This window comes from Eucyclogobius newberryi, unplaced genomic scaffold, assembly GCF_026437365.1.
Source record: "Eucyclogobius newberryi isolate DKJ021-1_F unplaced genomic scaffold, fEucNew1.0.hap1 SCAF_5, whole genome shotgun sequence".
In the NCBI taxonomy this organism is placed as follows: Eukaryota; Metazoa; Chordata; class Actinopteri; order Gobiiformes; family Gobiidae; genus Eucyclogobius; species Eucyclogobius newberryi.
Window position 1 is genome coordinate 17,663,549 of NW_027316167.1, and position 23,670 is coordinate 17,687,218.

General features: G+C 41.3%; 2 protein-coding genes across 3 annotated transcripts; both read left to right on the forward strand.

The window, feature by feature from the left end:
* The first annotated feature begins 3,862 nt into the window (after nt 1-3,862).
* slc39a13 (solute carrier family 39 member 13) lies at nt 3,863-10,943 on the forward strand. 2 transcript variants are annotated; one of them, XM_072465134.1, is made up of 10 exons: nt 3,863-4,061; nt 5,440-5,799; nt 5,899-6,006; nt 6,095-6,234; nt 7,204-7,323; nt 7,563-7,652; nt 9,417-9,467; nt 9,627-9,759; nt 9,828-9,927; nt 10,219-10,943. In XM_072465134.1, the coding sequence occupies exons 2-10, from the start codon at nt 5,469-5,471 to the stop codon at nt 10,289-10,291; spliced, it is 1,146 nt and encodes a 381-aa protein (XP_072321235.1). In that variant the 5' UTR covers nt 3,863-4,061; nt 5,440-5,468; the 3' UTR covers nt 10,292-10,943. The 2 variants fall into 2 exon arrangements, with proteins under 2 accessions (XP_072321235.1, XP_072321236.1); XM_072465135.1 differs by having other exon boundaries at nt 7,207-7,323.
* Nucleotides 10,944-13,479: 2,536 nt separating this feature from the next.
* Nucleotides 13,480-23,264, forward strand: tmem276b (transmembrane protein 276b). The gene is made up of 4 exons (XM_072464502.1): nt 13,480-14,150; nt 17,786-17,899; nt 19,430-19,567; nt 20,491-23,264. The coding sequence occupies exons 1-4, from the start codon at nt 13,754-13,756 to the stop codon at nt 20,736-20,738; spliced, it is 897 nt and encodes a 298-aa protein (XP_072320603.1). The 5' UTR covers nt 13,480-13,753; the 3' UTR covers nt 20,739-23,264.
* The last annotated feature ends 406 nt before the right edge of the window (nt 23,265-23,670 follow it).

Here is a 23,670-nt window from a genome sequence, read left to right on the forward strand (position 1 = left end):
TTGGAACATTTAGTGTATTATTTGTGTGTTTCTGATATAGTAATTCTTACAGCCCTAAACTTATCAAGCAATAAGAGCAATAAGAGCACAAAGCAAAGCAAACAGCTCGCTGGGCATAACAAGTAAACTGAAAAGAAATGCAAGGTCATATTAGTCATAACATTGCTACATCGTTTGAATGTTTTAACATTTTTAAGAAACAAAGATTGTCTATAAAAGGAGTTAAGAGTTGTTTCTGGAAATGTATCTCTTTCTGAACATCCATTGCTGTTTGTCTAAATGTTTCATGCAAATAATTATTTTTCAGTACAGGAAAGAGGCATTGGAAATTAGTATTAAATTGTAGAAATAAATATAACATGCATCTTGTATTATTCAACACATGTTGAGGGTAATGTGAGCATGGTCACTCTCTGGGCCTATGGTTGAGGTTTTGGTGGTCACTCACTAGGCTGAAGGGACATCCAGACCTCTCACTTCTTATTCCTCAATTTCTCTGGAGTTCAAACTTCACACAACCTGTTTATTATCAGGCAAAACCAATTAAAAGTATGGCCTTAATAACAACATCAACAAGAAAATCAGCTTTGAGGAGCAGTTATTTATTGATGATTATATTATTGATGATCATGGCTCTTGTAACGGGAAAAGATCCGGATATATATTCCTACTAAACATGTACAATAATGTTTATTTGTTATGATATTACACTCTGACATCAGATTTAAGAGCGAGACAGAAATAGCTGGTGGGTTCTGAGTCTGCAGTGGCTCAATAAGGATCACTGTCCCACTCCACCTGCAGCAAGATTCAGGTATGTTCATTCACCAAATAATACAAACAATATCATGACAATTATTTGCTTACCATATAAGATCCCTAAAGAACTTAGTTCCTCTTTTAGTCTATCGCTTAAGAGAGGCAAGTATGAGTCGGTGTAAAAAATATCATGCTTTTGTAGTTATCTATCTCGTCTTAACACTTCATCACCACAGGTAAACTTTTATAGAACATGTGTGACATTTGATAAGGTTACTAACCTACAAGCAAACTAACATTCACTAATGTTGATTAATATGCTATAACAAGTTGACTTTATTTCATGTTGAAAAATGAAATAAAGTTTAAACTGCAACAGACAAGCCTTTGTGATAGCTATTCTTTCTGCTCTGTGAAGGCCTGCAGCATGCACCACCTGGTGGTGAGGCAAATACAATATTAACTTGATTCAAACTTTACAGTTTGACATGAGCCTGATCCTTTGATCAGTGGAGACACTCTGCCCTCACCTAAGAACAGAGTTTGACTCAAGCAGAAGCTCAGGTTTAGTCTTTAATCAACAGTTGTCCTTTGACAGGGGAACCTCATCACAGCCCAGGGCCCAAAAACATGGGGTTTTACTCAAATTGAGATTCTTACTCTTTATTAGAATAATTCAACCCTCCCTATCTGCTCTTGGGTTGCAGTTTTATACAGATGAATTATGGAAGGCTTGGTGCACATTTTGTTTTTCAGGTGTTACATGTGCATTATAAATTAAACTGATTGTAATTACTTAACAGGGTATCAAAAGTAATTTTCCTAAATGAATACATTTGCATCAGCAGGTAATTTTGATAATCAACTTGAAACAAGGAACAGAATGAATCAAGCCCAGCATAACATATTCTAGACCGAGCACCCTCTTTAAGCCGAGCTTTCCAATGATGTAGAACTGTGGAATGCTCTACTGTGGGACATTAAGAAAAAATACAAAGAGGATTATTGACCTGATTCTTTAATTAACTAAATCAATCTCTAGGCTATATGACGTCATACAAAAAAAGAATAAACAAAATACACTGTTAACTTTAGGTAAATGTATGTTAGTGGCCGACCCCACTGACACTGATTATCTGCATTTACAGTTTGAGCCGATTCACTTGTGAATGTGGCCATGTGTGAGTGAGATGGTTTGTCTGACCTAAAATACATTTTTGTTTTGACTAGTTCTCTTCTAGAAGTTGTTAAACTGGGGGAAGGGGTTGAGTTTAAACAGGTTGTGTGACCCAATGGTGACCCTGGTTCACCAGGTGCTGGTGGAGAGCACGGCTCAGAGAAGTGCCTCCAAACTTAGATCAAGTCTTCATTTGTTGCTCTAACAAAAGTAATAGTTTTCAACCAAGACTATATTTGTATTGATTTCCCCTTACACTACACACGCCCAGTACACTGTAATTACAACACCTTCCTCCAGCACAGTAACACTCTTCTACATCATACTATTATTATGACCGACGGCTCTGCACACGTGAAGGGCCATAGACTTTGTCTAGAATCTGACACTATTATACTGTTACTGTACTGTACTATTGTGCTGTTATATATTATACAGTTGTAATGTTGTACTGCTGTATTATTGTACTGTTATACTGTTGTATTATTGTTCTGTGACAGAACCAGCGTGCAGTCTTTTCTAGAAGGTCCCACACTTCCTGGGGCAGAGTGTGGGGCTGTGGGGCTGTGGAACTGTGGAACTGTGGGACTGTGGAACTGTGGGGCTGTGGAACTGTAGAACTGTGGGGCTGTGGAACTGTGGAACTGTGGGGCTGTGGAACTGTGGGACTGTGGAACTGTGGGGCTGTTGGACTGTGGAACTGTGGGGCTGTGCTGTGGGACTGTGGGGTTGTGCTGTGGGGCTGTGCTGACTGTGGGGCTGTGCTGTGGGGCTGTGCTGACTGTGGGACTGTGGGACTGTGGGACTGTGGGGCTGTGCTGTGGGGCTGTGCTGTGGGACTGTGGGGCTGTGCTGTGGGGCTGTGCTGACTGTGGGACTGTGGGGCTGTGCTGTGGGGCTGTGCTGTGGGACTGTGGGGCTGTGCTGTGGGGCTGTGCTGACTGTGGGACGTGGGGCTGTGCTGTGGGGCTGTGCTGTGGGACTGTGCTGTGGGACTGTGCTGTGGGGTTGTGGGGCTGTGCTGTGGGGCTGTGCTGTGGGACTGTGGGGCTGTGCTGTGGGACAGTGCTGTGGGGTTGTGGGGCTGTGCTGTGGGGCTGTGCTGTGGGACTGTGCTGTGGGGTTGTGGGGCTGTGCTGTGGGGCTGTGCTGTGGGACTGTGCTGTGGGGTTGTGGGGCTGTGTTGTGGGGCTGTGCTGTGGGACTGTGCTGTGGGGTTGTGGGGCTGTGCTGTGGGACTGTGCTGTGGGGTTGTGGGGCTGTGCTGTGGGACTGTGGGGCTGTGCTGTGGGACTGTGGGGCTGTGCTGTGGGACTGTGCTGTGGGACTGTGGGGCTGTGCTGTGGGGCTGTGGGGCTGTGCTGTGGGGCTGTGCTGTGGGACTGTGCTGTGGGGCTGTGCTGTGGGGCTGTGCTGTGGGACTGTGCTGTGGGACTGTGGGGCTGTGCTGTGGGACTGTGGGGCTGTGCTGTGGGACTGTGCTGTGGGGCTGTGCTGTGGGGCTGTGCTGTGGGACTGTGGGGCTGTGCTGTGGGACTGTGGGGCTGTGCTGTGGGGGTGTGGGGCTGTGCTGTGGGACTGTGGGGCTGTGCTGTGGGGCTGTGCTGTGGGACTGTGGGGCTGTGCTGTGGGACTGTGCTGTGGGACTGTGGGGCTGTGCTGTGGGGCTGTGGGGCTGTGCTGTGGGACTGTGGGGCTGTGCTGTGGGACTGTGCTGTGGGACTGTGGGGCTGTGCTGTGGGACTGTGGGGCTGTGCTGTGGGACTGTGCTGTGGGGCTGTGCTGTGGGACTGTGGGGCTGTGCTGTGGACTGTGGGGCTGTGCTGTGGGGCTGTGCTGTGGGACTGTGGGGCTGTGCTGTGGGACTGTGGGGCTGTGCTGTGGGACTGTGGGGCTGTGGGGCTGTGCTGTGGGGCTGTGCTGTGGGGCGGGCTCTGCTCCTGGTTTGGTTTCCCTCCATGATCCTGATACGTGGCTGTTTGGGAAAGCCCTTCTGCAGCTGTGATTCCTCGCAGCCGCTGCCCGGGACTGGGACGGTTCCTGCTCAAACTCAGCCCAAGTCTCGTTTCATCCTCGGGCCTGGATGGCAGGGACACACTGGTGCAGCGACGGTCCAAAACACAAGGTAACAGCACATTTAGGACCGTCCGAGGCGTTTTAGGTTGAGTTTGTCCAGTGCAAAGCAGCGGTGTGTTTAGCATCAGTGTGTTTAGTCCACGGAGTCTGCTGCGTGAGCGTTAGCTTCAGTCTCAGATTGCGTGCTAACGTTAGCCGTGCGCGCTTACGTGCGTACGGCTAACTCCAGCTCGCTTTTAAAATGTGGAAATAAACTATTGTTACCTTAAAGTGTCTTCAACATTTTACGTGGAAAGATGAATGTTTTTCCGTGTCTGCTTTGTTTACATGCCCGTCTTGTTTTTATGTGTGACTCCGGAGTTGAATTACCTCCAAATCAAACCAAACCCGCTTCATGGAACATTCTCCACTTTAGTCTTATTCTGTGGAAGCTTCGAGGCTAATAAGAGACAAACAGGCGCTGTGCCCTCCAACACAAGTTACAAGTCAGTTCTGTGGAGAGACGAGCCTCCTCACAGCGAGGGTGCGAGTTTTTCAAGGTTTTTAGGGCATTAAAAGCTCCTGCAATTAAGCAAATAAAATCGACGGGCTTTAAAATGAAACGTGCTACATCAAGGGTAACCCATGGCAACCACTTAGCATTTAACAGGAGATTATGATCTATAGTTTTTAGCATTTTTGAAGAAGGCAAAATCCTGTATTTGGTTTTACTTTACAGATGGCTACAGAAACATTGACCCTAAACGTTTTTTCAGTTTATTTACAGATACATTACTAGCAGCAATTTAACTTTAATATAATTTTGAGGCTAGTGAGTATTTTTTATTTCATCAGTGAAGTCGTGGTCTCTTCCATTCTGAAATGATGACAGTATTTTATAGGGTGTAAAATAAGTAGGCCTGGTTACTAGTAGTACAAGAAAACTCACCATTTTACAGTTTTCCTTTTTTTTGAACATTTAAAACAACACAAACAAGAACAAATTAAATTAATTAAAGATGGCATCCTTAGAAAAGAAAATTAAGGCACACAAAGTCCAAAATAAAAGTCCAATTGAATAAAAATTTGGTCATATTTGTCAATTTTCAAGTTAAGTTCAAATGTTATTTTGTTCATTGTCTGTATGTCAGTTATGGTGTCAGTCCAGTTCTTGATGGTCTGCGAATTTTGTGTCATGCATTTTTTTTTGTGATTGTCGTTTTCCCTTCTGCCAGGAGTCTGCTCCAAAGGTATCCATTTATTGTGTCCATGGCAGGAGTTTTGAGGGCCAGATACATAGTTCTGAATCTGAGTATATTTCTGATCAACAGGACAGTCCCAGAACACATGATAATGATGTGCCTACCATTCTACAATGTTCAATATTGTTTCAAAAGCATTAAACTTACATCCATTATACTGACTAATTAGTCTAATTTTCCACACAGCATTGCTGGTTACTGGTGCATATTGGACCATGGGCTGGATGAAAGGCAAAAGCAGTAGTAATCCCAGCTGGGCCCTGGCTGTGCTGGTGGTCCCAGTGGTGTTGCTGACGCTGACCTCCAGGGGGGCGTCCAGCAGTCAGAGGATGATCCAAACAGTGATGGCTCAGGCCACGGCCACCGCCGCGAGGCCCAGCGCCACAGACCTCCTGCAGGGCCTGCAGGTTGCAGCCGACTTCCTCTGTTCTGAGGAGGCTCATGTTCTGCTCCTGGCTCTGCTCGGCTCCATCGCTGTGGGCCTCAGTGGGATCTTTCCATTACTTATCATTCCCATCGAGGCAGGCGCAGCTCTCAAAACTGAAGGTAAAATTAAAGCAATATTTGTTAGAGGATTATTCTGCGCAGTATTTGAAATGTGTGTGAAAAGCTGTGTTTAATGGTTAAACAATCTGCTTGTTGCAGCTGGATCCCAGAGGCTGAAGCAGCTCTTGAGCTTTGCCATTGGTGGTCTTCTTGGAGATGTTTTCCTTCATCTCCTGCCCGAGGCTTGGGCGCTGTGTGACTCCTCAGGTACAGATTTTTCTTCAGCTTTCGATGGATAATTGGCCTCCTTAGCTGTGGAGTAGTGGCTCTTAACATCCCTTCTTTGCTTTTGCAGTGAGTAAACAAAACCACTACACAACCCAGGGCTTATGGGTAATTGCTGGTTTGCTGGCCTTTTTACTGTTTGAGAAGATGTTTCCAGATGAGGACAAACAGGAAGGTGCCACGACACACTCAGATTTGAATTTCAACTCGGTAAGTGTTTGAAATGTGTCTTTTTTTACAGGCCGAGGTCATTTGTGTCCTGAAGCACACTGACAAGCCAACACTTGTCATACGTAGTCTAACTTACACTGTGCATCTCAGACTTGACTCTTTCCTGTTAATTAAGCAAGTTTAGTATCTTTAAGCAGATGTTAATGATATACAGTTCTGTGATGCAAAATATGTAAATGACTGCATAAAGTACAAGTAATACAATACAATCACTAACTAAGTAAATGTAACTTTGATTGGTGATGTCTTATAATAGCTGGTTATTTTTATAGTAGTCTAGCCTCCTTCCTTCCTCTGAGGAATCCACCTCTCAACTCCTCCACGGTGTCACTATTTTTGGTGTCTGAAGCAGCTGCTTGACCTGAATGTCCACTGCAGAAGTCCCATTGTGAGCTCTAAACTGTAGACAGAAGTTGTTAATGCATATTATTGAATAAAATGTACTGAACCTGTAGATACTGCTTATTACTCTCACACATGCCATGCAGCAACTATCGTATTTTCCGGACTATAAGTCGCACCTTTTTTCATAGTTTTGGCCGGGGTGCGACTTATACTTATATTTATACTTATATACTTATACTTATTCTCCAGAGTGACTTATATGTGATATTATTTGTTATTTTCACGCTTGCAACCGCATTTCATACTCCAGTGCAACTTATATATGTTTTTTTCTTCTCTATTGCGCATTTTTTGGCTGGTGCGACTTTAAATACGGTATTTAGAGTGATTCTTTCATTTAAAGTCTACTCTTAAACACCTTTTTGATTCCTCTACAATTAGGTATTGCACAGTATTGACAGTGCAGCCCTAATATGCTGTGATAATTGTCTATCGTGTTGTACAAGCCATTATGTTTATTTTCAATTCGCTTACTTTTGGGGTTTTGAAGCCTTAAGTGTGTATTACAATATTCAGTCAACGTTTTCTGTCTTTTATTCACAGAAGCAGTCTATTTTAGCTTTCAGTGGAAAAACAGAAGTGTCATTCCAAAACGGGCTTCACGCTGAGTCATGGAAATCTTCCAAGGGCCCGAGCCTGCCACAAACGTCTCAGAAAATCAAGGTTTGTTCAGGACATTTCAGATGTACAAAAGTGACTGTGGAGGGAAGATGTGTTGTGATTCAGTGTGGCTGGTTTGAAAGTTTTATTTATTTTATTGCATCATTCTCAAGAAGGGAATTCATATTCTCAGACAGATGACATATTTTCCAACCACTAATTAACGCTACAAATAAATATGACACAACATTGAGCTGAATGACTCAGAAATGTGTATTTTTTATCTTATGTATTTATTACAGACAAGTGGGTATTTAAACCTGTTGGCAAACTGCATAGACAACTTCACCCATGGCCTGGCAGTAGGAGGAAGCTTCTTGGTCAGCAAAAAGGTAAGAAAATGATTCCATCCCTGAGCTATGGGCTGCGACAAGTTAATCAATGAATCATAACTGATCCATTATTTAAATAGTTGGCAACTAATAGTAATTGAATAATTGTTAACTGCCCTATACATATGATTCCAAAGCATGTCATGAGCTAAGAAAATGTTTTGTGACTCAATCCAGATGCATGAAAATGAAACATTTTGTGTATTTGATGAAAACACACTTTAGTCCATAATGTGCTTCACTTCAGCTTTACCTGGAATAAATGTAAACAATCTTTCATCATGTGTCTTTTGCATTCCAAACAATTAATCAAAGGAATAATCGCTAGTCGATTAGTAAAATGATTGTTAGTTGCAGCCCTGACTTGTTTTTGAGTCTCTACTGGTTTACACCATGGCGGTTTGCTAACAGGCTCCGAGTAATGTTTTTGACCTTGCACTTGATTTGCTAATTATATTTCTGTAAAGCTAAAAACAGGCGCTTTAAGGCATCCATGTGTACGATGGAAACGTGCAGAAGTAACACCTCCCATGTCAGAGTTTGGCAGCACACTCAGAGCATTTGGCAGCGTGAACTACCCCAGTTGTATTTATATTTTTAGTCGCCCGTCGGATGCAGAAAGTCGTAATTGGACACCTACCAGGCTTAATTTTAATATCCTTATCATTAATAAATCGTCTTAGCTATTTAAATCAATCAATCAGTGGTAAAAAAGTGCAGAGTGACGCCTTAGCTTGGTGTATTGCTATTTAATGGTGGCGTGGCCGTCGAGCGTCCAGCTGGAGCGACATAAGGCGAGCAGCGTGAAGCGTGTGCGCACGTGCCAGAGAGGAAGTTATCGACGCACATGTCTATAACTAATGTACAAGACCTCACACCAGCCTTTCATGTGTAGCTGATCCTACTGAAGCACAGCACATTGAACGAGTCGAGCTTTCTCACCAGATCCAAATGACTGGCTTAGATTATGTTAGATTACTTGGAAAACAGGTGCTCGCCGGCTTCATCGGGGGTTTTGTGAATGAACGGCAGCTGTGGCAGTTCTAAAGCTGAATTAAAAAGCTGGAGAGTAAATACGTAAATAAGATCTATATAAATATTAGAGGTGGGCAAACCATCAAAATTTTGATGATATTGTACCTGTTGTTTTGAAGATATGCAACATTTTAACATCGACTAGTGATTAAAAAAAAAAGAGATTAAAAATGTAAATGAAAAAAGTTTCAAATAAGCCTTTCAAATAAGGGTATACAGTATACCAGAGTGATTTTTATGCATGTTTGTGTTTCTTTTGACTGACATTTTGCATTTTTCAGATACCGTTTAAAGACATGTTCAAACACATTTCTTTTGGATGACATAATATTATTGTTAACTTATAACTTAATATCGTTACTGGGACACTCCAAACAATGACAAATAATACCCTACATCTATAAAACCACAATGACTACATACTCATCTTGATTTGAGCTGTCCCAACACAACTAGATGATTGAAGTTGAATTGAAATAAGCTTGGAAATATAATTTTTTGTTTGTTTTTCTTTTCCGTTCTATACTGTACATACTTGTGTTTCAAAAAGTGTACTCTACAAACATGATGATTTAACTTTTTTGTGTTCGAAGCAAGATGACATGTTATGAATATTCTCTTGTTTAATTCTGTATTCAAAGCGTGTTGCTGCGTCCTCATGAACTCCCTGTTAAACACTGACGGTGACTGTTATTTGCATACATTTTCATTTTAATGACGCTTTTGCAGGTTGGCCTCCTCACCACCTTTGCCATCCTGCTACATGAAATCCCTCATGAGGTGAGACTGACAAATGTTTTATCACATTTCTGTGTTTTTCCTCTGGCTTTAATGTTGACATAGTTTGACTCGGGGTAAAAGTTTGCACTTGTTCACCGTGGTGTAAATATATGCTGTGTGTATCTAGTCCTGAGTGGTGGTAAATGTCATGATCCGCAGGTGGGAGACTTTGCCATTTTGCTGCGTGCTGGGTTTGATCGCTGGAGTGCGGCGCGCATGCAGCTGTCCACAGCCTTGGTCGGGGTCCTGGGGGCTTGTGTGGCCCTCTACGCACAGTCTCCAAAAGGAACAGGTACGTTTTAAACTTTTGTCGTTTACAGGAAGAGTTTAAGCTTCTTAGCGTCTCACCTGTGTTTACAGAAAACACAGCCTCCTGGATATTACCTTTCACTTCGGGAGGATTTCTTTACATTGCTTTGGTCAATGTGGTCCCAGATCTGCTGCAGGAGTCCAATTTAAGGTATTTTAGACACATGGATTTGTTCTGTCACTGTTTTAGTAGACTATGTGAGGATAATGTTAGGTGTTATGGTTTTAAAACATAACTAGGGCAGAGCTGTGGGTGTTTACCTCTCACTATTGTGTGTGGATCCGTTTGATTTAAGCTTTATCAGATATCATCTAGTGTTACTGATACTTTCTAATCCTTTAAATAACCAAAGCACTCTGCATTTGCCATTTGTTTTACTATGTAGCACTAATGCATTTGAATATGCACATGTTTGTCTAAATGTAATCTCTCATTTTGCAGGCAGTCCATGCTCCAGATCTTACTCATATTCTCCGGTGTGGCTGCGATGGCTCTTCTGTCGGCCATTGTTTAAACATGACTCTCTCTTGCTCTCCATTCACCTGGTACCCACAGTGTATTTAATGGAAAGTATAATACCCTCCACGATCACAGCTTGTTACTGAAATGACTGAAGATGGCACTTTATGGACTGAACGGACACTAATAATGTGCCAAATTTAAACCAAGGGAATTATATGAATGGCTATTACCAAAAACCTCTTTTGCACATTATATCCAGCGCATCACTTTCGTTGTCACTGCAGCTATGTTACTTTCTCCTTTTATATTTGAGCTATTTAAAATTGATCTTATTTTAATTCAGCTGCTGTATTTATTGAATCTGAGACACTCATTGTGTTACCCAACATTCATGATTTGTTTCTCCCCCATCATGTTACAAAAGAAGTGCCAAACACTAGAATCTGTCCCACTTGTGTCAAGTTTAGTTCCCGATAACAAATGCTGTATTATATACAGTGAAGTCTTCCCCTTTTCCTCAAGCAATAACTTTATATTTTTTTAATAGATATTAACAATGTTTAGATATAGATAAGTTAAAAATAAATCTAGAAATAACATTTGTTTATGTATATTTGTCTAGAAAATGTTACCAGAATAAAACTAACCATAAGATAGCATTGCCTTTTTGTCATCTTTAAAATAAACGCAAAGGAAAACAGTAAGTCTGTTTTTGTGGTGTTTCTTTAGTTTGTTTGCTCTGCTACTGTATTTATGGCCCTAAATGTTTTTAGTGTAATGAGTTGAACACTGTTCCGATATTGATTGTGCACTAAAAGGTGCTGAGGCAGGTCCTGATCCTGTCCTTTACAGAACCTAAAGTGTCACATGGGACAAAGGAGACAGAACTGGATCAAGACTTGAGTCCTTAAACTGGGCTGTTGTTTTGTTACCGGGCAATAATATTGCCCAGTTTTATCCTTTTTATTAGTCTAGTTTTCGAGAGGGCAGCAGAACACACTCCATTGAGTCCAAAAGAGAACAATCGTATGTAATTGAGTGCAATGTACAAAACACTTAACATCCTATTACAATTAAAATGTTTTATTACTTGGTGTTTTATATGGGCTATAATAAAATAATTATTGATTTGAGTAATAACTTGGATCATGATTTAAAAAAAAAAAAACTAGTCAACCGTGAGTGCAGACTTGGTTCTATAAGATTGACCACCTCATAAAAAAGGGCGGTATGTATTGTGTAAGATACATACGTAGATTATTATTTCACATTTTGTTTCAGTGTAACCTGCTATATTGATCTAAACTGCTTAAAATTGAAACGGGTCCATTGACAAAACTGCAGACTTAAAAGCTCCGCCCCTTCATCGTTTGTCCATTTTATTTTTGGCTCGAGCCTTCCATGGAACATGACATTGTTCTTGCCATGGTTTCTTATTATAGTTTTTAATGGTAAAATTTTGCCACAACTCGGGCATTTTTGACCCTCTAACTTTGAATGTCACACATGGGGCATAGACGCGATCGGCTCGGCCCGAACTCTAATAAAATGTAGGTTGCGAGAACGCCCGTCGCAACAGTGCCGACTAGTTCAAAAAAGAAAAAAACATGAAATGCTTAATCTTTGGGCACATGAGACTTGGGACAGTGATAGAGCTACCTTTGACCTCTGACCTTTGAGGAGTAAAATACACCTGGCAGCATCGCTCTATGATAAAACAGGAAGTCAGCCATGTCAAATCAAAGTGGTACCGCCACGCTTGACTTTTTTTTTTCAAAATCGTACTTGTCCTAGGTTTTTTGTCCGCTCGAGCTCAAAACAAACCCTTTTGCATCTAAAGACATTGAAATTTATTAAATATCCAAAAGAATGTTGATATTCTTTACGGTCTCCGCGTAACGCCCTCAAAAAAGGCTTAATTTTCAGTGTTTTCAAGGACAAGTCACGCCTATTGGAATTGATCTGCGGAGCTCATATTTCACTCACTAATGTGTTTTTATGATCTGATTGGAAATAAATACCCATGTAACAAATGTACTATATAGCGCCCCCTACCCATTGTGTGAAAAACTCAACATTGTCTGATTTGTTTGAAACTCATAGTTTATATTCTCCTCGAGATGCCGTGAAAAAAGTGCATTGCAGATATTGTGTATTTTCACAATTGGTCAGCAGAGGCGCAATGAATGCCTTCACTTCCTCTTCCGCTTTTATTTTGATGGGACATTTCCTCTCGTGCCGCATTAGAATTATTATTCTTTAGACTTTATTCTTTAGACTTTATTCTTTCTGCCACAACTCGAGAGCGAGAGGGAGAGAGAGAGAGGGAGGGAGGGAGAGAGAGAGAGAGAGGGAGATTGTAGGATTTTTGACGCGTTTCCACTCTGTAGCCCGGGTCATTTTGTAGTCTCACTCCATTTTTGTAGTTCTTTATTTTCCTGCCTCTGGACAGGCGGGAAGGCGGTCGCGCGGGAGGCGAGAGCCATCATCGCTGCTGCCGCGGCTTTATTTGTATTTATTTTTATGGTTTGGAAAATGGCAACTTTAATTTTTTTCAACCCTTTATATATATATAACCTGAAGTTTGATTGTATTTGTTAATAATTGCAAGTAAATACAGGTAAGTGGGCAGTGCTTCAAACGTTTACTAACATATCCTACTTTTGATTACAAGTTCGACTGGACATTTCATTTAAACATTATGAACATGATTATATTCCAAGATTTTATTGAAAATGTCGCCCTTTGTCCAAGTTTATGGTTGCACTTCCTGGTTGGACATGGGCAGCAACAGTTACCTAGCAACCATACTCTAAACAACAGCCAAAATCCACACGAATTACACAAAAATTATGATTTGAGAAATAATACCTGATAACTGTCACAAACTGTCAGTTGTGTGTAACATGCATTTTTGATGGAATTCTGTTTTAGAACTAAGCACTACTTCCTGTAATTGTCCTTTTTTTTCTTTTCTCTCAAGCAAACTGACACTTTACTGATACAAAACACTGACAAATATATACCACAGAGTAAAAACAAAAAAAAGTAATACTTGGAAAACATGAGAATCTGTCCCATGTACTTTCCATTATTAAAGTACATGGGACAAGTAGCTGTGCCTCATGTGCTCGTCCCAAAAGTGATGAGAGGAGCTTCCACATAATGACCACTCCCCTCACAGTCTGGTCCTGGCCCCGCAGCATCCCGGAGGAGAGACGCTCTTCCTCCTCTCAGCATCCTCAGCATCCTCAGCATCCTCAGCCCCTCCCCCCCGCGCGCGCGCTGCTCCTGTACCATAACAGATGGTGGCAACAACATAGCATCCAGAGGCTCACCACCGCCACCAAAGACGACGCTGGCTCCCCTCCACCATGTCTCCAGTCCGCAGCTGCGACAGGCGGTGAGTGCCGTCGTGATTGATTTCACGCGGTACCACGAGCGCGGCCGCGGCGACGAAACCTGCTTCTGCTTCTTGCGACTGTTCGGGCTCTCCATCGAGTGGGGAAGGAAGATGGCCGCGATGAAAATGTTAACCAGCGCGGGGCTCTTCTTGGCGATGTGCGCGCTGGGGCTGCTGGCCATGGCGATCTGCACCGACTACTGGTACGAGACGGACGCCAGGCGACACCGGGAGAGATGTAAGAACTATGCCAACAAGCCATACCCGGGGTACATCTACATCTCCAACCCCAACCTTCCCCTCAAGATGCCCCCAAAGAGCGCGCCGGAGAGGAGAGCGAAAGGCCCAGATGTGGCTCCTCTCCGCAGGGTGAAACGCCACTTCGTGCCCGCTGCGTCCGCCATGGAGTCTCACTGCAGCCGCCAGTTCAACTCCACCATCACCGGGCTGTGGAGGAAGTGTCACCGGGAGGGCTTCGACCTGGAGACGGAAGACCTGATCTACAAAGGTAAACAGCGTGATAGCAGCAGACGCAGGCCACGAGGCTCACCTTTAGGCCCCCCACGACACCAGGCTTTAGCTCTGCTTCATTTCACTCTTGTGGAAGCATCTGTTTGGATTGTGAGTGAAAAAGGCTTCCTCATGCTCTGTCACATAAAGGCTGTTCTGTCATGGCATTTGTCTGTCTGCCTCATTAGCATAATGACTGTTACAGCTGGAATGAAGGAGCCAACTCCATATTCATATCTGCATTTCTGTGTGGCCATTCGGGAGCTTATTTGTCGGGGAAATGAGATTCTGAACATTCAGCAATTCACTGCATAATTCTAACAATTCAGTATACTTTGTCCCACGGTGGTCCTGGCAGGCTATTCTGTTCATATACATGTTCCACAGATATGGTTTTGTCCTGAGCATATTTCACACCCACCCCCTTCTCCTGTCTGAATCGGCCGGGAGTCCTCCACACTGTGACATAATGGCTGGTCTCCTCCATATGTTTTGTGGCTGCTCCCAGCCATATCCTGTCAATGTGAATGACAGTGAAGTGGTGGCTAAAAGGCTTTCACAGAATACTTCTATTTAGTCTTCACCGACAAGAACTGTGCAGCTGCTCTTTTCACAGCCCAGGCCTCACTGTGTGACAAATTAGCAACAAGACTGTAACAGTAAGAGCCTTTACTAATTGTATTCTTATTGATTTTTATCTACAAATGAACCTATTTTTTGACTGTAGTGTTAACACATGTGTCTCCTCATGTACCCACACTCTGCATAAGAGGCCTTGTCTATGTTACAGTATATTCACAATAATAGCTCAGCAGCACTAAACATGCTTATTTGAACACTTCTTTTAAGATTGTTTAACCTGGTGCTTCACCGGTGGTGCAGTGGCTAAAAGCGTTGCACACCTGTGGTTGTAGGTTGTGGGTTTGAGTCCAGCCCTTGACATTTGCCAACTGTCTATTCTCGCTCTCTCCCCCTTTCATGCTCCAACTGTATCAATTAAAGCCTTCAGATGAAAAAAATAGTTGGACCTGATGGTTTTATTGGACACGACAGAGTGTGGAGTGTGGGTGAAGAGTGGGGCGTGACATTCAGCTAAATCTTGAACCCTGAAAATGATCCGTCAGCACTAAGGTCTGCAAAGAGCATAGCATTTCCCACACACTGCTTAAACCACAGCAAGACTAATAAGGCAGTATAACTATATTTGCCTTTGACGGTGCATTTATCCATAATTTGCATTCATTTACTGCTGCAGACACCAAACAGCAGACACGTGTGTGGATATGATTCATGTGAGACAGATGTGCTCAATCCATCCTCAAAACTTAGCCCAAACTAGATTCACAATCACAAGCTTTTGATTCAAAGGTTCAAACAAGGACGCTTGTGTGTGCGCCTGGCTCGACAGTTACGGGACATTCAGAAGTTGTGGTGACTCATGAGACGGGAGCATTAGCGGGCCACAACCTGTCCTGTCCACACAACTGCACTTCATTAGGAGTTTGGTCGGACTCCGGTCGTGTCTTTTTAGTCTAGAAGCAGTGAAGTGGTTATTATAGGCAACCACACACCACCGTACGACTCATAAAATGGTTAATAATAAATAATGTGTGTGTGTTCACTAATATGTTTCATTGTTTTGATAAATAAGCATGATTTTACACAACTTTAGACAGTATTATCCGAGAACAAACCATTCGTTTTTTCAGTAAATGACAATTTGCTGGTCTCACTGGAACGGTTATTGCTTTGCCTTGAATGTCCCGCAGTATGGCATTAAACGTTTCTATTTTCATGAAAACAAGCAGGGCCTAGTTACAGGTGAGATCTGTGGAGAGTTACATAGTTACCCAGTGCACCTTTAGTTGTAGGAACCTGCTGGACATGTTGAAGTTAAAATGCAACCACAAAAAATCTACTGTGTGACAAAATGTTTGAATTTGACCATGTTGTGTTGTTTTTTGTTCGTTTTTTTACCCGTCTTGTCTTATTAATGGTAAACGAAGCCGACGCTGTGCAGTTGTTCCTAATCTTAAGAACAAAACAGTCAGACAAAAGCAGAAATATCAAACAGTGATTGAGAAACCGTACAACACGTCAATGCAATACGACACATTGGACAACTGTACAAATCAGTGATCAGAGACAATTGAAATGGCTTTATGTTTCGTCTCTGTGAAGACTTTACTATAGACGCTGTGGCAGTGGAGTTTGGTTGATTCCTGGTCTTTCATCCCGACTCCGATCACAGCTGAAGTCCCAGTGTTATGACAGCAGCGCTTTGTGGGGAAATGTCTGTTGTTTTTGTTTCAGTTTCAAGTGGTAAAGACGCTGCTAATTTGTGATGCAGTTACTCCAGCATGTGTAAGGATCTTTCTGTGATAATGGGCCAGTGAATTGTGAGTAAATAGTCATTGTCCTTTGGGGTTCTGCTGTGAAACCTTGTACAGTGTTAAATGTCTGCCTAGTTTGTAGTTTGTGATGGTCAAGCCTAAATAAAAGGGAAAGCATCCTAAGCATCCTTTGCATTTGTAGTCCTAGAGAGAACTGGAAAGCCGAAGTGGACTTGGCGGTCAGTAAACATGACCATGGTGACGCCGATTAAGTTTGTGGTCATCCGTTTGAGTCCTTGTCAGGTGCGACTTCTCGATCAGAACCAACGCTTTATGAAACCTTTTTTTTTAAATTCAATTAAAAAAAAATACACAAAATAAGAAGCACACGACCAGAGAACAATAATAATAATAATATTAATCTTATAACCAGGTTAATTTGACACAAATTGAGCCACTAAAAATGTCTGCTTCTAATGTCAAAATGTTTAGACTCTTGAGTCCAGGACCGAGACAGAACCTGAAAACCTGAGCTTGGTTTGAAGACTATAATATTCATAGAGCTGGAAACTAGAGCTGGGTTGAAATAATCAATTTTCCAATTTTTAATCGATTTGCATATTAATGACCGATTATCGATTCGTACGTCCAAAGATCGATTTTTATTATTATTATTATTTTTTTTAATTAAAATTATTTTCTACATTTCCCTTTGTGAACTTCAATCTACCTTCAAGAAAGATAATTCAGGACTCCTGGATTATCTTTCTTGAAGGTAGATTGACCCTTAACCTTTTCATCAGTCTTCCATCAGTAACTACCAATACTTGTAAGATTTGCTGTTTATTATTGATATAATACTAGTTTTAATATGTTGCTTCTCTACACAGTCATGAAGTGAAGGAAACGGTTCAAACACATTTTTCATTTTTAGTAACATTATCCCCGGATCGAATCGAAATCGGAGCGAATCGAATGGGATCTGAGAAATCTGAAAAAAATCGATTTTGAAATGTAAAAATCGGAATCAAATTGATTCTTGAAATTTGAATCGAAACCCAGCTCTACTGGAAACCACAGGAAAACTGTGCCACTAAATAACATTATAATTACTCATCTGCATCATTTAAGGCCACAACAAAGGAAGTCCTTTAATATGTATAGAATATGGCTTTTTTAATTTCCCCATTGTTTTCAGTAACTGATAATTGTATTCCTGTGATGTCGCCTGGACCCAACATAATCACACCATAAGTGAGTTTGTCCATGTTCTAATTATTTGTCTCCACATTTCTTCCAGGAATTATTCAAAGATGCACTCCAGTCAAATATCACTACACTTCGTCCATCCTCCCGAGAAATCTACCCGTGAACATCACCAAGACCATTCGGCAGGACGAGTGGCACGCGCTCCGTAAGTCATTACATCTACTCAAACTTGAAAGGTATTTTAGGACCATTTCAAGTGTCTAAATACAGTCGGCTTGTGTGCCCATCCCACACATGGAAAGTTGCCTGGCGAGGAAGTTTCCCAATTGCAGAAAACTCCTCTTGAATATTCTCAAATCATTTTCAAAACTAAATCTGTTGCTTTTTTGCTTGTTGATTCTGTTTTCGGTGCCGTTTCTCAGTTCTTTGTGTTATTTTTTAGAGCTAGACCGATATAGCAATACGCCAATATTTGCACGTTTTAGTGTACTGGCTTGAATCTCAAGCGGAGATCAATATTTCGTTTGGATCAACCAGACGCCTAAAAAAACAAATCAGAGCAGGTTTTACTATAACACGTTTTTGTGAAGAGGACACTGTACGTAATGGGACTACAGTGCACTCTATGTAGTAAACCCGGGCTGTGGATGAGTTTGTAATATATCATTTTGGAACAATGATATAATAAGTCATCTGTACATATTGGTCATCAGTTTCACTGGATTCTAAACAATCTGCATCAGCCATGAAAAGAGAACAAATTGGTTAATCTCTAATATTTTAAAATACATTTCCGCCAGACCACGTGTTTCTCTGATTAAATAATCCGCCTGTACATCAAGGAATATAATCTTGTCTTGATTAAACTCACATTTTTTTTAACATGTAATAACCCCAAAAGCAGATAACTTACAATTTACAAGCCACATTTAGATTTTTGGATGTCTAGACCAAAGGTTATCAGGTCGTCCCTCAGAGCTCTGTGTTATCTGAGTAAATGCTTCACAGATCAATGTCTCCTCAGCCGAGATGTGGACAGGCGCCTTCACTCGCACTTTGACCTTGGATTATGTCATTAGTGATTTTCAATAGTGATTCTGGAGCTTCAGACGTGACGGTCTTATGAAACTTGAAACTGATCAGTGTTAAAGTTGAGAATGTACTAACAATACACCGTTTACACTGCCCTTAGAAGACTAACTATGATTCCTGTGTGGAGTTTGGGCCTGTCGGCTTTGTGTTTTAAAGTACTTATTTTCGCAAACATGTTTTAGCAATTTTACCACAGTTAAGATATTTTTGATGTTTATTATTTTATTTCCAGACGGAAAATTATGATGTCACACTAGGTAATTCCATAAAAGTATTGTACACTGAGGTAAAGCTCTTCTAATTTACACAATAGTTTGACAAATAATATACAAATAATTAAACATTATGATATAATATAATTATTTGCCAATACATTGACCTGGTTTAACTAATATTTAAAGGGGCAGAATTGTTTTTTCCTTGTGCATAAATGCTCCATTGTGTGGATGAGAGTCTAGTGTCAATATGGTTTAATTAGAACTTAGCACTGCTTCCTGTAATTTAAAATGTTTTGGTAACTTTTCTTCACAAACTGTGATAAATATTTAACGTAGGTACTATCCCATCAAACAGAGTCATAATTAGATACACCTAAAACCATGTGCAGTGTTTGTGTTTGTGAAGTGGTGTGTCCTCTGTGCAGACCTGAGGAGGATGACCGCAGGCTTCGTGGGCATGGCTGTGTCCATCATCCTGTTCGGCTGGATCATTGGAGTGCTGGGCTGCTGCCAACAGCATGACCTCATGCAATATGTAGCTGGGCTACTCTTTCTCATGGGAGGTAAAAACACACAAACACATACTTTGAGGTAGTGTATGTAAAATAAAAGTTCATATTATAACAAATCGTAAACCGGACCTATCTGTTATTAGATGAGAACATGTTCAAATCACATTCTAATCTTGATTTTACTCACACTTAAAGGTTGAATGGACGATTTTTTTGGCACAAATCTGAGTCTTATTTCCTCGTGGCGTGGACTGCCAATTAGTCCTGCCATGTATCAATCATAAAACGCACCTATCGCTCACCTGCAGCCGCGTTCGGCTCGTCCCCACGTTTCTGCGTGTCTAAGCGAATTGATCTATCATAATATAGTTCTCTCAGTGTACGGGGGAGTGCGCATGCGCACTTCCACCTGCGTTCTCCAATCACCGAAAAATCGTCCATTGCGCCTTTAATGAGCGTAATGATGTTAAAGTTGTTCATGTTGATCTTTTTGTTTTGCTTCTCTTAGTTATTGTCCAATCAGAAAGCCACACTAGCCTCATGCTTTGCACTGCCAGATCCTGAGGCTAAAACCAGTTTGTCCAAGACAAAAGATGCAGCACATTCTACAAATACTGTTTGCACTACACTTAAATCCTAACCATTTTTGTGTGTTTGCCTGATTATACAGTATGTCAGATTTGTCTGGTTACAGTTCACTTCAGTGTGTGTCATGTAACTTCATGTTCCCAGCATGAAAATGAACATGATACGTAATGTACTGGAATATGGGCTCTGTACAAGGTCTTAAAGATGTACAAACACAACAACATGATACTGTGGTCTGAAATATCAATATACATGATTCATTTAATCGGGGGCTTCCCATTAGTGGAAACGACCCCATCTACTATTCATATGCTTCACGATCTGCACTCAGCACATACATTATTAATGATACGGATGCTGTCTGAATCACTGCTGTCTGCTCACAGGAACATGCTGTATCATCTCCCTCTGCACATGCGTGGCAGGAATCAACTTTGAGCTGTCGCGCTATCCCCGCTACATGTATGGCCTTCCCGAGGACATTAGCCATGGCTATGGCTGGTCCATGTTTTGTGCCTGGGGGGGTCTGGGCCTCACGTTGCTAGCTGGGTTCCTGTGTACCTTGGCCCCCTCCTTAAGCACGCCTACTCGCACAACGCCCCATAAGCCAAGGCAGGAGAACGGCACCGTGTGACAGGACGGTGCAGTGACTGACCACTGAACGCACAAACTACATCCCGGACCCCGCGACCCCATGTAACTGAAGCAGTTTGTGTGTCATCACTGTCTGCACCACCTCATCGTCATCCACCAGTGCTCAGTGTGCCTGACAGAGAAAGAGGTCTGACCACCACTGGGACAGGGCTGTCATAGCACAAGACTTGAATGGACATGGTAACTGTCTTCTCTGAAGAGTATGTCTCAAAATGGTGCTGTTTTTCATATGCCACTCACACATGCACACACTGCATAAACATACAAACCACTGTCCTATGGAGGATCAGGGAGTAATCCTCTGAACCAGAGACATGACGCAGGCCAAAGCTTTCCGTCAGCATTCCTCTTTCAGTCCAGTGCTGTGTGCTGTGTTACTGTTCATAATGAAAAAATACTCTGGCATTGACCATTGCTTATCTTTAGTGTAGCATACTATGATATGAGACGAAGCCCCGGGTGATTGTCTGCAGCCGCAGCAGAACACTGGGAGGATCAGAGTGGACAGGCCTCAGTATGTACAGACACATCTCCATGTAGACCACATCAGTGTTCGTGTACAGTAGACTTTCAGTAAGAATGTGTGTGTGTGTGTGTGCAGTGGAAAGAGACTTTTATGACAGTGTTACAGAGTCTAGGATCCACCTATCTCAAGAACCAAATGAAAACAAGGCATTCAATCACAATCAGTGAAGAGCCACTGCTTAGACAGAGCCATTACTGCCTCAATCTGACTCAAAACACATGTGGACTGCTCTGTTGGAAAGCCTCAGTGAATACCTCAAAACTTCAGAAATATAGCATTCAATAATAGTATAAGTGTTGATGTGCCCACCGAAAATAAAAGCACAAGCCACATTCAAACCTTTTACACAGAGTCACTATCAGCCTCCAGTGTCAGAGGCAAAGGGAAAAGCAAGACCGATCAAACAAGGATAAATGTGCTCACTCAGTTTTGTTATAGTTAGGCTAGGTTCAGCTTGTAGCATGTGTCCAGGTGTTTATTAGAAATCAGTATACCTAAAAACGTAAACGCGTAGGGCTCTGTCTGCAATTTGGTTTCATAAAACATTGCCACAACAGAAGCAAATTGCAAAAGAAAAAGACTTTCCAATAATTATGAAAATAGACTTTTATATTGTCTTGTGTTTACGTTGCAAAATATACTGATGCGACCAAGATTTGTCTGGTTTGTTTAATATGGATTTAACAGAAACCGCTGATGTTCAATGCAAAGCACAACTGAATGAGCCAAGGTGTATCGAGACAGGAAATAATGTGGCATTTATTTTTAATGTCTGTATTTGATGAAGGGAAATTTGCTCCAATGCCATTTGAGAAAACAGCGGTGACGTTAGCAGACTGCTGGTGAGTCATTTGATCAGAAGTTGATGACATTTATAGACAAAAGTCATACAAGGAAGCGCCTCATAGTCAAGAGAAGGACAATGGAGTCGTGATTTAAAGCAGTTTGTGCAGTGTCTTTGCGGCACTTTGCTTGGTCTATACTGAAATCTGTGCGCCAGTAATGTATTTCGAAAAGAAAAGAAAAATACACATTTAAAAGCCACGTGCAGAGGGAAGAGGAGCAGAGCATGTCATAAGCACACTATTTGTGACGTTTACAAAAGACTTTGGGTTTAATAATCTTGTGCGTTTAGGGTCAGTCAGTTCATGCTCTTAGTGTGATGACATTATGCCAGTTATATGGACATAAATTAAAATACAGCTGCCATAGAAATAACATTGTTTCATATCTATGGTCACTTCACATGGACGCTCGAGTTGCTGTATTTTTCAGATGTCCGACATTTCACATAATGCAATGCTGTTTGGTGTTTTGGTTTTTATTACGTTTTAAGTTCACACTCAAAACTGATAAACAGTAATAGAAGAATTACTCTAAGCAGTAAACTGTAAGTAAAAGTACATTGTGCAAGTAAAATGTGTTGTTGAGACTTAAAGCACAATTACGCAGGTCAGTGTTTTTGTGTATTTTTGGTTATTTAAAATATCTGACATTTTTTCAGATACAAATTACAAAGTTGTATTGACAAAAAAGAATAAAAGCACACATTTTTGTCCCAGTTACAGGTAAAAACAAGACAGTTAATGCACGAGACAACATTTTGGTGAATCATGTTTAAATACAAAAATAGTAGAACACTGTAAAATAGGAATCAGTTACAGAAAAGGTCAGCAGTTTTTAATTTAAGTAACTGTCAATCAGATCTAAAAACAAACTTCCTGAATCTTCTGAATCTGAGAAATGTATTGTGAAACGATCTATTGCTAATTATGTCACTTTAACCCTCAAAGTGGCTCTTGTTTTAGTAGCACACCTATTTTCTAACTCATTTATACCAGACCAGTGCAGGCAGTATTTGGGGACAACTGAGGCTGTGAAGTCTTGCATGATCTCATTACAATTAATTTCTTTCTGTATATTAAACTTGTGTCAATTTTTAATTAATTTATTTTATTGAAATAAAATATCTAATTATTACTGTTTGGTAATGTCACATCTGTTAACATTATGTGTTGCTTGATGTTTAATATTAATCAAACGTGGTCGCCACAAAAACGTGACTGTTTTCCACTGGATTAGAATTTAGTCCCTGAGTCCACAGTGCCACCTAGAGGACAGACATAGAGTTGTTCAGGTAAATATGAAAAATACTATATTTTTTCATTCATTCAGCTAGAAATGGAAATACATTATATATATATTGAAATCAAATGGATAGAGATTGCCATGATTTACACTACCAACAACATATTCATAATCTTGTATTTGACAAAGCAAAGTTGATTCGGATCCAAACAACAACAACAAAGACATTACTACATAATCGATACAATATCTGGCAAAGAAAAACCTTTAAAAGTTACAATTCAGAATATACAGTATA